Raw genomic sequence first — 15,857 nt, 5'->3', positions numbered from 1 at the left:
TAAATTCAAGCCCAGGTGCCAATTTTTACTGAGCAAACCTACCTACTGTACATCTTTATGAGAATTTTGTAGCGACGTCTACCATTAAAAGTCCTCCAAAAAAGGCCACACATTTTTGCTCAAAACTATGAAAGAATACTGCCATGTTTGTTCATTTCAAACCTTTTAATTTCTTGGAAGCTTGAAAAGAATAAAACTTCTCCAAAATGTTCTTATTTTTCAGTGAACACAAACTTGTATACGACCATCACAGCTAGCCAGTTCTGTCGGATGTTTCCATTCCCTTTGAAAATGAACACAATTAACACTTGCATACAGATTATACATATTCATATCCATACATATTAATTCATACAAGACAGGCAGATTAAGTCCTATTGACAAGATCACTAGCGGAGTCTTCCAGGCGCACATGGTAACGATTTGAGTGAGAGGACAGTAGCAGATTGCTGACACAGGAGGAACTCAAAGTACCCGTTAAATCAGGACATTGTATCTACGCTCAATGACCAACAGCGAGATCACATTTAATTTATGGATGCAAGTTATGCTGATTTCTGCCATCTTAATCAACGCTTGGGGTAAAAAAAAAAAGATGATGACACCTGAGCTGCTTAATGAGATATGAACTTTCAGGCTGAAACTGGATTAAAGTGCTATTAATACTAGTGGGAAATTATATTTCTTGACAGGAAGTCACAAGTGTTGCATCACTACAATTTCACTTAATTGATGAAATGAGTCAACTTTTGAATTAACAATTGCGCAGTATGGACTCCATACAGAATTTCCTATTAAGATAAAGAATGTTTGACCTTTACTAATTATTCAGGGAAAGTTTTAATTAACATTTTAAAATTATTTGCTATAATTTATGTACAGCGGGAGGTAAACTGTAAGAACAATAATTTGTCACAAACGGACTGTGTCAAACAGTGAACTAATATTGCGATTGTATTATTTTTTTATTGTTTGTTTATTTAATGGAAATATATTTCTCCTCTTTATATTTTTGTTGTATTTGGTGAATGTCTGTTTTAGAATAGTCTTCATCTTGATGATTAATGAAGATGCTAGCCACTTGAAAGTTAGCCTGATAAACAAACGTAGCAACCTACATGCCATTCAGTCTTTTTGTCTAACAAAGTGCTTCTCAAACAGGGAAAAGGCTTTGTTTTTGTCACGTGAAATGTAATTGCAATAAAACAAGAAATTTCACCATTTTTTTCTGTTTCGGCACTTAGATGCACTTGGCTATTGTTTTTTCTGTTTTAGACTATGCTGTAAAAATAATTAACAGTGGTTGAAAGTTGATTTATATTGCTTTTTCCTTTGTTAATTTTATAAAAAATTGAGTTTTAGGTATATGTATACAATTTCTACTGATATAAACCTTATTTATAGTCAGCAAGTCATGTGTGTGTTTGTGTGAGTGGGGGGCTTGGCAAAATATAATTGAGAAGCACTGGTCTAACAGATGGACTAAAATGCACACCACTATTTCCAGGAGGATGAAATTATTTTTTCCTTTCTTTTTTCAAGGAATCTCAAGTAGAAATAGCAAAACACTTAAATAAAAGTAGTAACATTTAACGTTTAAGATAAGCAACACTTCCACCCATTCGTCTACTAGACTGCAGGTAATCATAAACAGCCTTACACGAGGTTTCTTCATCTGTGGCATGATGATCCAGAATGGGTTAATCCAGAGACAGTTTCAATAATATCTTAAACTACCATGTAATGGGGTGTGTTCCAATTCCAATTAATGAATGGTCTCTTGACACGTGTGTCGCTTTGTTGGTTCTGTAATACATTATGATGTCAGTAAAACACTTGTTTTTGGCTCCTTCATATACTCCGCTACACTTGTGACCCCAACGTGATCCAATGCAGCAATCAGTAAAGACAGTGGGAGGCGGACTTGGTGTTTGCATTTTGCTGTGAGTGAATGTGCAAGTGCTGATGTACAGCATCCTCCATGAGTGAAAACTTTTTTTGTCTTCCTTTTATGACATCTTTTGGTGTCAGCATAAGAAGAAGACGCCTGCTTGCTTGTTCAATCCCTAAAATCCACCTCAGTCATGATGGAAACAAAATCTGGACAGGCCAGCTGTAAAGGGGGCTGGGTACTCTCTCACATAAGAAAGTCATCCTCTCAAACTAATTTTATCAAGATGAGAAAAAAGATTGGGAAAGATTAGGACTCCACGATTTTGGAAATTATTTTGGTCAATATTGAAATCATGATTATTCATCATGTTTGGTCAAATATTTCTATTTATTGCACTTTTTTTTAAACAAGAAGTCTATAAACAGACGAGTATTGCCGCAAAGCAAAGAAAGTTCACGGTAGTCCTTTTCAGCCAAATCATGAAGGAGTTTGTACCAGCGAACTTCCATAAGCAATAGTTCATCCTGTTTTCTGCCCGGCGCTTCCGCGTGGTAAAGAAATTCAGGAATGTACGGTGTTACGGAAAATCTGCCAGCGCAGATACCGTGCAAAGGGGCGTGGCTGCCGAAATGACGTCATGTTGACGCGTGGAACCCGGCGGAATTTACAAAGGCGTCAAGCATATGCCAAGCTGCCGCCCTTCTTGCAGGATTTGCTCGCTTGCTATTTCTTAAGCTTAATGAAGTCTTAACCTTGCGTTTGCCCCCTAGTGGTAGGATGACTAAAAGTGCTTCATTTGACATGTACGTAACCGAATATTTGAATGGTAAAATCGCAGTGGATCAGCTTAATTAATCGTGATAGCCAACATTTTGATCGTGATTAAAATTCAATTAATTGTGCAGCTCTAGTAAAGATATTTTAAAAAAATTGATCTTTGCGATATTTTTACAAAAGCGGGATAGGCATAGAGAACTCCGAATTGGACAATTTTCGGGGCGCGGTAGAAACAAAGGCACAGGGGGTGATTTCCTCCTTTTCATGAGCTCATAACGTGTTAAATGAAGTTGACATATCTCCCTGTGATCGTTAGAACGGACAAAACAAGCTCTTTGTTTGTGGATCTAGCCTTGGCCCTTGCCCTCTAATTCGCCTCCATCGGCTCCTCCCGCCGATTCATCTCTGTCCCAAAATCAGCCCCCCCGAGTTCCCACACAAACCCCGCCGTCTACGACTTGCTCATGCGCCTGATTCTCAAGCCTGCAACGTGCGCACAGGAAGCAAAACTTTGATCTGCTGATTTGATGTCAACAGTGAAAACGTGGTTTTGGATTTGAAGCTGTACTTTTTCAACATCTCATAACTTGAGTCTGTGCCCACACGCAATTCATGGGAATATTGTATACAAGCACAAACATATAAAAAGTAAGCCTCCAGAAACTTTGCCTGTTTTTAGGGAGCTGCGCCGTCTAATAAAAATGAGGCACTCGCAACACCTGCTCTAGTAAAGCTTTCGTTACCATGACAATTTTGTTTGAAAAAGAAAATTTTGTTATTTGATATTTCTAGGTCCTCAAGACAAGGTTGCCCTTTGAGGGCCGCTTTTGTTTTGTTTTTTTTCATTTGAATCATGTGCTTATGCTTGTGACCACACTGACAACATCATGACCATTTTGGATTCAAAATACTCAATACCTTATTTTTATCTGAATCTTATACCCATAATAAATGTCAGCCCTAGACCAGGGGGGGTCCAAGTCTGGTCCTCGAGAACCACAATCAAGCCTCTTTTGGAGGTTTCCCTCAACAACACCTGATTCAAATGATTAGCCCATCTGCATGCTTTGCAGAATTCTGATAAGCATGAATTTAGTGATAAGCATGAATTTAGTGTGTTGGTTCAAGGGAAACTTTGAATACAGTCTTGATTGTGGCTGTCGAGGACCGGACTTGGCCGATCCTGCCCTTGACCTTGAGCGTAGCAGCTTGACTCAATATTGATGACATATGTAAAAAAACACACATGTAAATGACAATTTTGTGCCCATTTTATCGATCGAACATTCAATTTTCTAATTATCGTTACAAGTCTTCTGTTTTGGCAGCAAACTCATTGGTCCTGGATTCTAGATCATCATAAAATCCATTCTACAAATACACAAAATAAACTTGAAGGTCATATTTATGAAATTCCCCATAATGACAAAAATTGCTTTGTTATAAGACTTTGCTGAGGTAAACTAGTTCACATGCAATTCATGATTCACTGTCGCACTTCCATCAGGCACGGGACTAATGAAAGCAACCCGTCACGTTGGCCCAACAAATGTGCTCAGAGGCGAGAACAGCAAGGTCTTTGGTAAAGTCCTTGAACGGGAGAGAGACAGGACGACCCCGTTGCGCGACTAGACTGCTCATTAAGAAAGACGCCTGGCGTGTCAAGTATCATCATACCAGGACAGTGGACATTTTTCCTGCATACATCAATTACATTTCTGTTTTCTCCTTTCCTTTGGTTTTTAGTAAATATTTACTAGTACAATATTTGTGCAATACTTTCTAGGGATAGACAATTTCTGCCTGGCTATTTATCGGCATGGATATAAGGCATTTGACAAATCAGCGTCTGTATTTTTTTTTCTGACAACCAAAAAAAAATCTGTTTAAATATTAGGTAAATTTCAAGGAACTATTTTTTAAAATAGGAGATGCTGCTTATCCTGGGAACTCTCTGCAGTCCGAACCCGTTGTTTTTGTTGGAAATTAAATATTTCACATTTCAGTTATTTTAAAATTTTGAAAAATTGTATTTACTCTAAAAGTAGGATGGGGTGATTAATCAAATACATTTTATTACTTGGATATTTTTAAAAAACAACAACTCGAGGTTTTGCACAAGGGGTACAGTATAATGCTAGTTTATATGATATGTTTACAATAATTACTAACTACTTAATTGTGGTATTCAAGAAAGCTGTGTACAAGCTACTATTATAACTATGTTTTGCATAGCTATAAATGTTAAGTTTACATTCAAAATTATTTAAAACTGCTTGATAAATCAAACATTTTTAAAATAAATGATGGTTGGCTTTATTGCTTCAACTAAAATTGGTTAAAATCATCATCGTCAAGAATGAATGAAAAAGAAAGTGTATTTATTTTGGACTACCCAGGCCTCCCTAAAAAAAAAAAATACACTATGGGGCGATATTTGCTATCTATAATTTACTTCAGCTTTAATTCATTTTTTAATACATCCTCGGTGCGCCATGAAAACTTGTTTGGATCTTAAAAACAACATGTATGCAGCTTGACTTTTTTTTGTAAAGTTTTGGAAAGATATTCCAAAAAATTTAAAGTGAATCTAAACTTGTGAAATAACTTTAGATTTGCTTTCAATTTCCAGAGGTCAAACTTTATATTTTGTACCAGTATGTTCAATACCACTTTAACCTGCAAATTTGAGTTTATGATGGTAAAGCTGCTCCAAGAAAGCAGTCTATACTTGTATCAGCTGCCATTTGTAAGTACACATTCCTTGAAATAAAGCAAAACCCAATATGGATACTTTGCATCCCTAGTTTTCTCATCTATGTCTCTACCAATTAAAACGTACGTGATTGGATGCCATTTTTACCTGTGAACACTGTAGAGTTGGCTGCAACAATGGATGAATCAACCACAGTGTTCTGTATTAATGATTTACACCGGAAAATTGCTAAATGACTTTGGTATCCCTTTATGAAACTGTATTTTGATTTTTGACGCCAATTTTTCCCTTTTACTGAAAACGGATACCAGCTCCAAATATTAGTTGTGAGCTTCTTTGACCACAAAAAACATGATTTTCAATTTCCAGACGTTTCTTTTGAAAAAGTCTCAAAAATGACATAAGCAATGACATTGTGAAGAGTCAAGTTCAGGTGGCTATGTGTTATCTCTATTAATAAGCATACAGTACTATTTCACAATCACTTTACCACCCGGGAGACCATTGCACAACTTTCAAAAGCAACTCACATTTATCCTGACCCTGCCAGACGGTTGTTGCGCACTGATGTTCTGGCGGGTCTTTCTTTTGGACGGCCATTCCTTCACCCACTCGTCGCCCGTGTGGGCAGACTTTTCCTGCGCACAGTTTGCCACTCAAAACCACCGCTGCCACTTCTCTCAATGTCAACCCTCGGAGGGAGCTTACAAAACAACCTGCATATATGCTTGCATCAAATACTGCATACCCAACACACACACACACACACCTTTTCGACTCATATCTCCAGTGTATGCTGCTTATAAAAGCCTGAGAAAAAAAGTGTCTGGCATCATGCTAAAGGATGAGCAACACTTTTATCTCAGCATAAAGAAAACAACAGAAATTAAATTCAGCCCCTAAAGTTAGAATCTACATTAACATACCCTGCAGGGCAATACGTTTGTAGATTCAGTTCTGTCTCAGTGTACTGTAGACCATAGGCTTTCAAAATACGGCCCCGGGCTGCATCCTATTTCTGGCCCCTTCCAAGATCTAATGAGATGGAGTGTTCTCAGAGTGGTAGCATAAGCCACAGTGCACTTCACAGTGTGCCATCCACCAACCCTTTGTGTATGTCAGGGTGGCAGTAGATGAGGAGGGTGCCTGCCACGCGGCCCCAGAATTGAAAAGTATTCTCCTCACTATGCATTTTGGTTGGTCACATGTATACCAGGACTTGTCTCCATGCCAACGGTACACAGACAGTCTTTTACTGGGTCAGCGAGTTCACTCCTGTAAGTGCAATTATCAACTTTCACGGACACTTGCTGTGACAGCTGTGGGAACCTAGATTACACTAAAATGATGTATTCTTATTTTATTCATTCAGTGCACGCACTACAAAATGTACATTTCCACGAACTAGCTCAAGTGCCGTGCATGTAACGTGCCAAAAGATAATAACTGTGTATGATTTCCAACTTGAAACAGCATTTTCTCAAATTCAGAGGTAAATAAATAACAACAAAACTAGGCTTCTAGGCTTCACATCACAAACATGGGACAATAAAAAGCAACAAAAAGTGTCACTTAGGTGGTGATAATTTGGGGGGAGCACAATATGTCTTTTCAGATGCATGAATTGAAAAAAAATGCATGGCAAGGATAAACACAATCTTTGAAGGCAAAAAAAAAGCCCAAAAGGACGTAAATTACCATCTCAGGCTGTACAGCAAGACCCACTAAGGTACTTGATAATGATGTAGCTAAGCAGTGGTGCAATGAAATAAAAAAAGAAGTGCACGTCCAAGCTGTGGAGAAGTCCGGTGATAATACTCAGCTAATGGTGCTTGTGAGGTGTTATAATAAGTCAAAATGCTTTTTTTCTGTCAAAATAAAAATGATATGTTACTTCAGGAAAACAGCATTTTATTTTTATTTATAATATTACAATTTACTTAGCCTGGCAACAAGTGACAGGCTCAGGAATGAGATTCTTGAGAAAAAAAAAGTGCTGCAGGTGGCAGCAAACTGAACCCAACACACTTTACCAAATAGAGAACTTTGGCAAAGAGCTGTGGCACAGTAGTGTTCCGGAGAGATGGCCAGGTGTGCCATGGCAAATTATCCAAATTCACATCTATTTATTTAATTAATGATTTTTTTGCAAACACTGTGCTGGTGTCTGCTGTGAGGGTAGTGTGTTGCAGCGTGATCATGTAACAAATTGTCTTTGCTAATAGGTAGTACAGTATTTTGAGACAAGATCTTAAAGGGACAGTGTGCAAGATTTAGTCTGATTTTCATTTAAAAAGGAATAAATGAAATGATTTTAAATTTCAAAAACATGCAAATGAATGTGTTCTTAATGACTAACAGAATGTTTTAAATCTAATCATCGGTCTAAATATCATTAGATTATATTACATGGGATGTGGCACTTCTCCGAAGGGGGCCATGTTTGTTCTAGCTACGGACAATAGTAAATGCAGCACCTGCAGCACCTTCCTGCTGTCTGTAATGAAAAATGGTCTAAATCGTACACACCATCCCTTTAAGGGCTGTTAAACCTTTTTATTTTAAATTTATATTCCTTTATATATATATATATATATATATATATATATATATATATATATATATATATATATATATATATATATATATATATATATATATATATATATATATATATATATTTAATTCTATACGGATTTATATATGAATGTAGGCAACAAAGTTAAAAATTTCAAAATTTTTGGCTGGTGTGCCTTGAAATTTTTCCAAGGAAATTAGTTGCCTTGGCTCAAAAAGGGCTGAAAAACACTGCTGTAGTATAACCACTGCAATTTCAAATGACATTATGAGTATTATCCAAACAAAGCTTTTTTTTTTTTTTTTGCACTTAGAAGGTACATTTGATAGTCTGTACTTTTGTACGTTTGCTAAAGAGCTGAGTCCGTTTTTAATTGTTTTTTGTTTGTTTGCTTGTTTGTTTGTTTTACCACTTCTGAAACAGTGCAATAACTACCACGCTTAAATACCATTAACTTGTCAATCCCCCCCCCCTCGAAAAAAATAAACAAAGAAGGAGCAACACTTGTGTAATCCAAAGACATTCGCGAATGAGTCCATGTAACAAAATGCAAAACTTGCCGAAATCCAGCTTTGGAAGCTCACTTGCCGTTCTTTTTGCAGGCAATGCGCTGCAACTCCTGTACGGGACATACAATACACTACATGCGAGCACTAAACCGAGCAGCACATGAGAATCAAGACTACTGTCCAGTAAAGAGAGTATAGTCCTGCACGGCGCAAGGTGCACATGAGCAACCCCACACTCTCTTTCCATGCACACGAACTTAGAAAAATCGTATTAGTAAAAGCATGCGTTATGGAAGGAGAGGTGTTTACCTTGCTTGGATGGAGCGCAAAAGAGCAAAAGCACACAGATGAGCCAAGTGGTGCTCTCCACCGCCATGTACAGCCTTTTGGTGGGGAGGGGGGTCGATCAGTGGGGTAGCGTGGGTCTCCTCGTCCGTGTCTCCGCGCCAGGCTAGACCTTCACAGCCACATGCGATGCATTTTCTTTTTGCCCACGGGTGGTCAGTCTGCTATTGTCTGCGCGGGTTTTCTTTTTTGGGGAGAGAGTCTCTCACCCCACGCTGAAGCCCCCCACCTCACTCCCACGCTTTTTTTTTTTCTAGTAGTCCCAACAACAACAATAAGAGTAGCGCGGGTGGAAGAGCCGTCGTCGTGTCCCTCGGCGAGTCCACGCCATATTACCAGCCACCATTGAACAGTAGCGTGTAGTGGTGTGTGGCTCTGCTTACTGCCCCACACACACGCATACATGCGCACACACTTGCACACGCACACACACACGTGCACGTGCGGGGAGAGGTGGGAGGGTGCACACTGATAGACACTGACTTACTGCCTTGCTTGCAAAAAAAGGTCCACTGAGCAGGTCTCCCATAATAATAATAATAATAATAATAATAATAATAATAATAATAATAATAATACCCCTCTATGGACTGTTCACCTATCATGGTGCAGGGGTTTGCATGTCACAATGATCCTAGTAGCTAAGTTGTCTGGGGCTTTATGCCCATGGCAGTCACCCATGGCAAACAGGTGCTAGGTGAGGGACCAGACCCTTCATGATGATTAAAACATTTGGTCCTGGGACGCGTGTCACCGGGGTCCCCCTCTGGAGCCAGGCCTGGAGGAGGAGCTGACGAGCGGCTGGTGCCCGAGCCTGCATTCATGGGACTCGGTCAGGCTGAGCCCATAGCGGAGACGTGGGTGCCCCTACCCATGGGCTCACCACCTGTGCGAAGGGCTATGGGGTCAGTGTGAGCTAAGTGCTAGCCAAATGCAGGACCCTTGGCGCTTTGATCCCCAGCTGCAGAAACTCGCTCATGGGATATGGAATGTCACCTCTCTGCAGGGAAGCTGGTGTGTGAGGCATAAAAGTTCAGACTCGCCTCCGCATACATCTTGGGCTCTGGTACCTTTCTTCTCAAGAGGGTTTAGTCTCTCTTCCACTCTGGAATTGCTCAGAGTGAAAGGAGCAGAGCAGGTGTGGACATACTTATTGCCCCCCCGGCTCAGGTCCTGTACATTGAGGTTTACCCCAGTGTCTGTCATGAAGTAGAACCCCGGAAACAGGTGGAGCAGGGTGGCTTTCTCCCGGATGTGCAACAGTGGACCAACTGTACACCCTTGAGGGTGCATAGGTGTTCTCCAGCCTGTCTACGTGTCTTTTGTGGACTTGGAAAAGGTTACAACCCAGTCCATCGGGGATTCCTGCGTGGGATGTTTCGGGAGTACCTGGTACCGAACTCCTTGATAAGGGCTGTCCGGTCCCTGTTCCACTGTTGTCAGAGTTTGGTCCGCATTGGGGGCAGTAAGTCGAATTTGTTTCCGATGAGGATTGGACTCCAAAAAGGCTACACTTTGTCATTGATTCTGTTCATTATCTTTATGGACAGAATTCCTCGGCACAGCCCAAACGTTGAGGTGATCCAGTTTGAAGGTCTGAAAATTGCATCTCTGCTATTTGTGGATGATGTGGTGCCGTTGGCTTCTACAAGCCGTGACCTCCAACTCTCACTGGACTGATTCGCACCCGAGTGAGAAGCGGATGGGATGAAGATCAGCACCACCAAATGTGAGACCATGGTTTTCAGTCGGAGAAGGGTGGCGTACCCTCTCTGGGTCAGGGATGAGATCCTGCCCCAATCGGAGGGGTTCAAGTATCTTGGGGTCTTGTTCACGAGAGACGGTAGGATGGAACAGGAAATTGACAGGTGCAGGATTTGGATGCTATATTGATCTGTTATGGTGAAGAGAGAGCTGAGCCGAAAGGTGAAGCTTCCAATTTACCATTCACACCCTCACCTATGATCACGAGCTGTGGATACAAGCGGTGGAAATGAGTTTCCTTCGCAGGGTGTCCGGGCTCTCCCTTAGAGATACGGCAAGAAGCTCGGTCATCACAGAGGGACTTAGGGTCAAGACGCTGCTCCTCCTCATTGAGAGGAGCCGGTTGAGATGGTTCGAGAGTCTGGTCGGGATTCCTCCCAGACATCTCCTGGTGAGGTGTTCCAGCCATGTCCCATTGGGAGGAGGCTCCCGGGATGACCCAGGACACACTGGAGTGATAATTTCTCTCGGCTGTCCTGGGAACGCCTGGGGATCTTCCCGAGGAACTGGACAAAGTGGCCGGGGAGAAAGAAGTCTGGGCTTCCGTTCTGAAGCTGCTGCCTCCGTTGACCTGACCCTGGACAAAGCTGTAGCTAATGACTGGATGGTTGGCTGGATAACAACAACAATAATATTAATAATAAGAAGAATGTATTTCTCCAGAATTTAAGTTCTTTCAACAATTTCACCTGCCCATTAGCTTTAGTATAATATAAAACCCAACTATCACCCAACCAACAGAGCATTTAATGCAGGTATCCCTTTAATTGCATCCTTACATTCGAATGATAATATTGCATGTTTTTGTAGATTTGGTGCACCTCCTTTTACCAACAAACTCACACACCCCACCAACTTCACTACATCATAATAACATGTTTTTATATGTCTGTTTCATATCTGTCAAATTTCTGGGGTCGGGCATAACTTCTTAACCATGCATACCCCCAAAGCTGCACACACCCCCCGAAAAAATTCTGTTTGTTGGTGCACCATTTCTTCATCACATAGACCCTAAAAATGGTTGCTTTTCCATGTAATTTGCAAATATTTGGGGCCATGTAATTTGCAAATATTTGGGGTCTCATTCTTTATATGTTTATTGTATAAAAACGGGTGCCAGTCAGAGAGTCGGTGCGACCACTTTTATCCACACACAACCTAAAAAAATGTTTAAGTCAACACACCCCCACACACACCATAACAAAGGGTGTTTTTCCCAGAATACACCAAACGCTTTAAACCACACACTCAATTTTTCAACAGTTCCCAAACACACCTCATGAAAGAAAAAGGAATGCTTCCCGACAAAGATGGCGCACCCCCTTTTCCGCCCCCCCACGCAACGGTAACTCTCACGTCCATGTGAATTCCTGCCCCTCAGGTATGCAACGACGATGCCTACCTGAAGACTTTTGCTCACCTCCTATTAATTATTCATAAATCAATTTATCTCCAAGTATCATCGGTGCAGTTCTCGGTCTGCAAATAAAAACAGCAGAAAGGGCACATGCTTTTTATTGTTTATTTTTTTCACATGATTGGGCAGAGGGAAGGAGTTAGAGGAGGGGCGGGGCACCTGCTGGTGTGCATCCCAATCAATCAGTCGCTGAGTGCTGAGGGCTTCACTGACTCGTGCAAGCAAACACACCACAAGCAGCCAGCTGGAGCTCTGCCTGCTCGCCTTCCACACAAAGACAGCCTCCTCGAGGAAACAAAGTGATGAAGAGCCAGTGTGACGGTACGGTACCGCTGGTGCCGTCTGAATTCAAGTACACTAAATAGCATCGAATACAGCATAGTCCAGACAGTACAAAGCACATTTGTGTGGCAAATCCCCATGCGCGTCGTCTTTTAACTGTAACTAAAGACACAAAGATTAAAGGCTTTAATGGAGGCACTCCCTTTGGTAATATAACACACGCGTCTCCTCAAGCTGATGTGGAATTGATTTGGTCCGATGAAATGAAAGGGGATGCATGAATTTCCCAGGTGTCTGATTAAAGCCAATATGAATTATTATGGCATGGCCATGTCCTGTGTGATTGTGGTCAAGCGCCATTTTCCCCCAGTGTCTCTTGTTTTTTCTTCATGGGGGATTTTGTCACGAGAGCTAATATTGGTGATACACAAACACACACACACACACACAAACCCCAATATATATATATATATATATATATATATATATATATATATATATATATATATATATATATATATATATATATATATATATATATATATATATATATATGTATGTATATATGTATGTATATATATATATATATGTATGTATATATGTATGTATATATATATATATATATATATATATATATATATATATATATATATATATATATATATATATATGTATATATGTATGTATATATATATATATATATATGTATGTATATATGTATGTATATATATATATATATATGTATGTATATATATATATATATATATATATATATATATATATATATATATGTATGTATATATATATATATATATATATATATATATGTATGTATATATATATATATATATATATATATATATGTATGTATATATATATATATATATATATATGTATGTATATATATATATATATATATATATATATATATATATATATATATATATATATATATATATATATATATATATAAACTTTTTCCAAACATTTCAACCCAAAATTGGTGCACCACGTCTTCTCGAAGGACACTTTAAAGGCAGGGTTTTTCTCAGACATTTGAAATACATATATTGTACCCCCTGTTTCACACCCATTTTCTAACAGGCCCTAAAAAAGTACGTTTTTGTCATTTTCACAAATTTCAAGCCATACCCCACCATCAACATTTTCCTTCACAGATCTTATTAAGGCTTTTAAAGTTCTTCAATCTTTCAACTGAGTTGCCTTCTCTCCATTGTGCTAATTTAAACATTGAGTGGCGGAGATCTTTTCAAACACCATAGGATTCTTGAAATGAAAAAAATCGTTCCCCAAGCGTTTTGGATGGGAGTATGAGCCGATTTCACCTTCTGAACCTCATCTCGACTCAGCTGTCATTCAAATACCGTACAGTCGGTTTCCTGCTATGACTCGGACCACTAATGAAAAATAGTGGTGTGCCTCAGTGGGCTTCAGGATTCGGGCGACCATGACATGACACATTTGGACACACACGCACGGGTTTAATTGTGATGTGTGCAGATCTCACAGAGACCAATTAACAGAATAAACTTCATTCAAAACACATGAGAGGTTTTTAGTGCTTCCTCTTGGCAGTTTAAAGCAGGGAGCTGAGTAGTTTGAATGCAAGCCAGAAAATGTCTGCTGATGCTTTTTTAGTGATGCGAAATAATCCTTGTTTTCATGACAATCGTTCCATAAAATGGAATTGTGCATTACAGTACCCATCGCATAATATAGTTAAGTAGTCGTGACTGGAGTTGACAATTTGGACTATTTTTTTCAGCGACCAGACCAGGGTGTACCCTACCTCAGCTGGGATATGATCTTGCTTATCCTTGACTCCATTGAGGATAAGCGGGATAGAAAATGAGTAGTAATAATGGACAATAATTATTCCTCAGTGATTTCACTTGTTCACTATAGCGAACAAATGACTGGAAGATGGCCATGTTTGAATATGGAAATGTGATATTTCAGCTTCTTTCAATGAAGCAATGCAGTGGACAAATCTCCCCCCGGACAGCACGCCTGGTCCAGAGAAAAGGCGTTTCCATGGTGACCGAGACAATGAACGGACACATGGGCGCAAAGGAGGGGCGACTGGGCATGTTTGAAAGGTGATTTTGTTTATTTTTATTTATTTATTTTTTGAACTCTCAGAAGCGTGTTCTCCCTAAATTATACATGCTTATGCAATGGTTAGTAACCATGTGCCTGTAATGGTTCTGATGGTTATGAATATGAATAATTTAATAAGATGCAGCCTAATGACTTCATTTAGTCAAGATATTGCACACGTAAATATAGAATAGATACATTTGCTGATAATGATGTTCAGTTAGAGCTACTGTAGGAGCCAATCCACAGCATTTGGAATTATTATGGTTTTGATCCTGAAAACAGAATTAATTTAAATTTCGGTTTTCGTAATGGCCATAGCTAGAATTTATTGGTTGGCATGGCTCACTACTCAATGGATATTTTGCCACTTCCCTTTTAAAAAGGGAGAATGGTGCATGATAGTGGCCCTTTAAGAGCCTTGGGGCCTGCATCACAGGTGGCGCTTGAGATTGATTGCAGATTAGAGCACACGGTTTCTTTACCGTAATGTTTGCCATTTATTTGAAGTATATTTCTTTGAAGTATTGGACGACTGTATGAATACATTTATCGTTTTATTGAATCAAAGCTAGGCCTGTGGACAAAGAGATGTATGGAGCTAAATGAGAATAAGACATGAAAATATTTCTCTGAATTTAACAGCCAGTACTTGCCAGAAATTTCAGAAGCCCCTTAATTGTTTATTTGCTTTCTATTTTTATTCCAGCGCACAATTGCAGGACCTCCTCAAAAATAATATTAATCCGATTGTTGAATCAATATCCATCACCTTTGTAGGCAACATTTCACAGTTGCTCACATTACAATCAAATGCACTTCGAATTGGTGAGTTGTTCACCAAGGTTGCTCATTCACAGTAAAACAGCGACCTCACTTGGAAAAAGGTAGTCATTACAATTTCTATCCAAAGTAAATAATGAGTGTGCGTCATTTGCGGACTTTCTCATACTCCTCTCGCCCTGCTACCACCACAATAAACACGTGTTCTTTCTTTACAATTATAACTACTGTATTTCTTGTTTAATAGTAAGCCAATAAATCGTCGTATGCAATTAAAATACCTCACAAATATTTAAAATCAGAAATGCTTCAAGAACGTGAGTCCTATTCCACAAAGAATTTTGGCAAACACAATCAGCATATTTTCCGTTGATGTGAGATATCTTGTTTGTATTTTTTTTTTTTTTTTTTTTACTTTTTCAATCACATATTTTATTGCTGGATGACCAATTAATGCAAACAGAACACAAACACGCGTTTTCTTATTGAACAGTCCAAACCCCAAACAACCCAATCAAAGCAATGAACAGATTTCAAAGTAGAATTTCACACATGTATACAAAATGATAAATGAATCATTTGCACTTTAAACGTCCTCCACAATATTTACTTCCGAGTTCAGAACCATGGACAGAGAGGCGGAGCCATCAAAGATTAGAATAATCCCA

General features: G+C 39.2%; 1 protein-coding gene across 2 annotated transcripts in view; it reads right to left on the bottom strand.

Moving 5' to 3' along the window:
* The window catches only part of igdcc4 (immunoglobulin superfamily, DCC subclass, member 4), a 59,210-nt gene extending 50,104 nt beyond the window's left edge, over positions 1-9,106 (bottom strand). For both annotated transcript variants that reach the window (XM_088414144.1, XM_088414145.1), the window contains exon 1: positions 8,784-9,106. In XM_088414144.1, coding sequence (XP_088270270.1) covers positions 8,784-8,850 — 67 coding nt within the window. In that variant the 5' untranslated portion in view covers positions 8,851-9,106. The remainder of the gene's footprint in view (positions 1-8,783) is intronic.
* Between the last annotated feature and the right edge of the window lie 6,751 nt (positions 9,107-15,857).

This window comes from Hippichthys cyanospilos, chromosome 4 (genome assembly GCF_059441005.1).
Source record: "Hippichthys cyanospilos isolate Australia breed blue-spotted pipefish chromosome 4, RoL_Hcya_1.0, whole genome shotgun sequence".
NCBI classification, from domain to species: Eukaryota; Metazoa; Chordata; class Actinopteri; order Syngnathiformes; family Syngnathidae; genus Hippichthys; species Hippichthys cyanospilos.
This window is presented reverse-complemented; position numbering and strand designations above follow the sequence as displayed.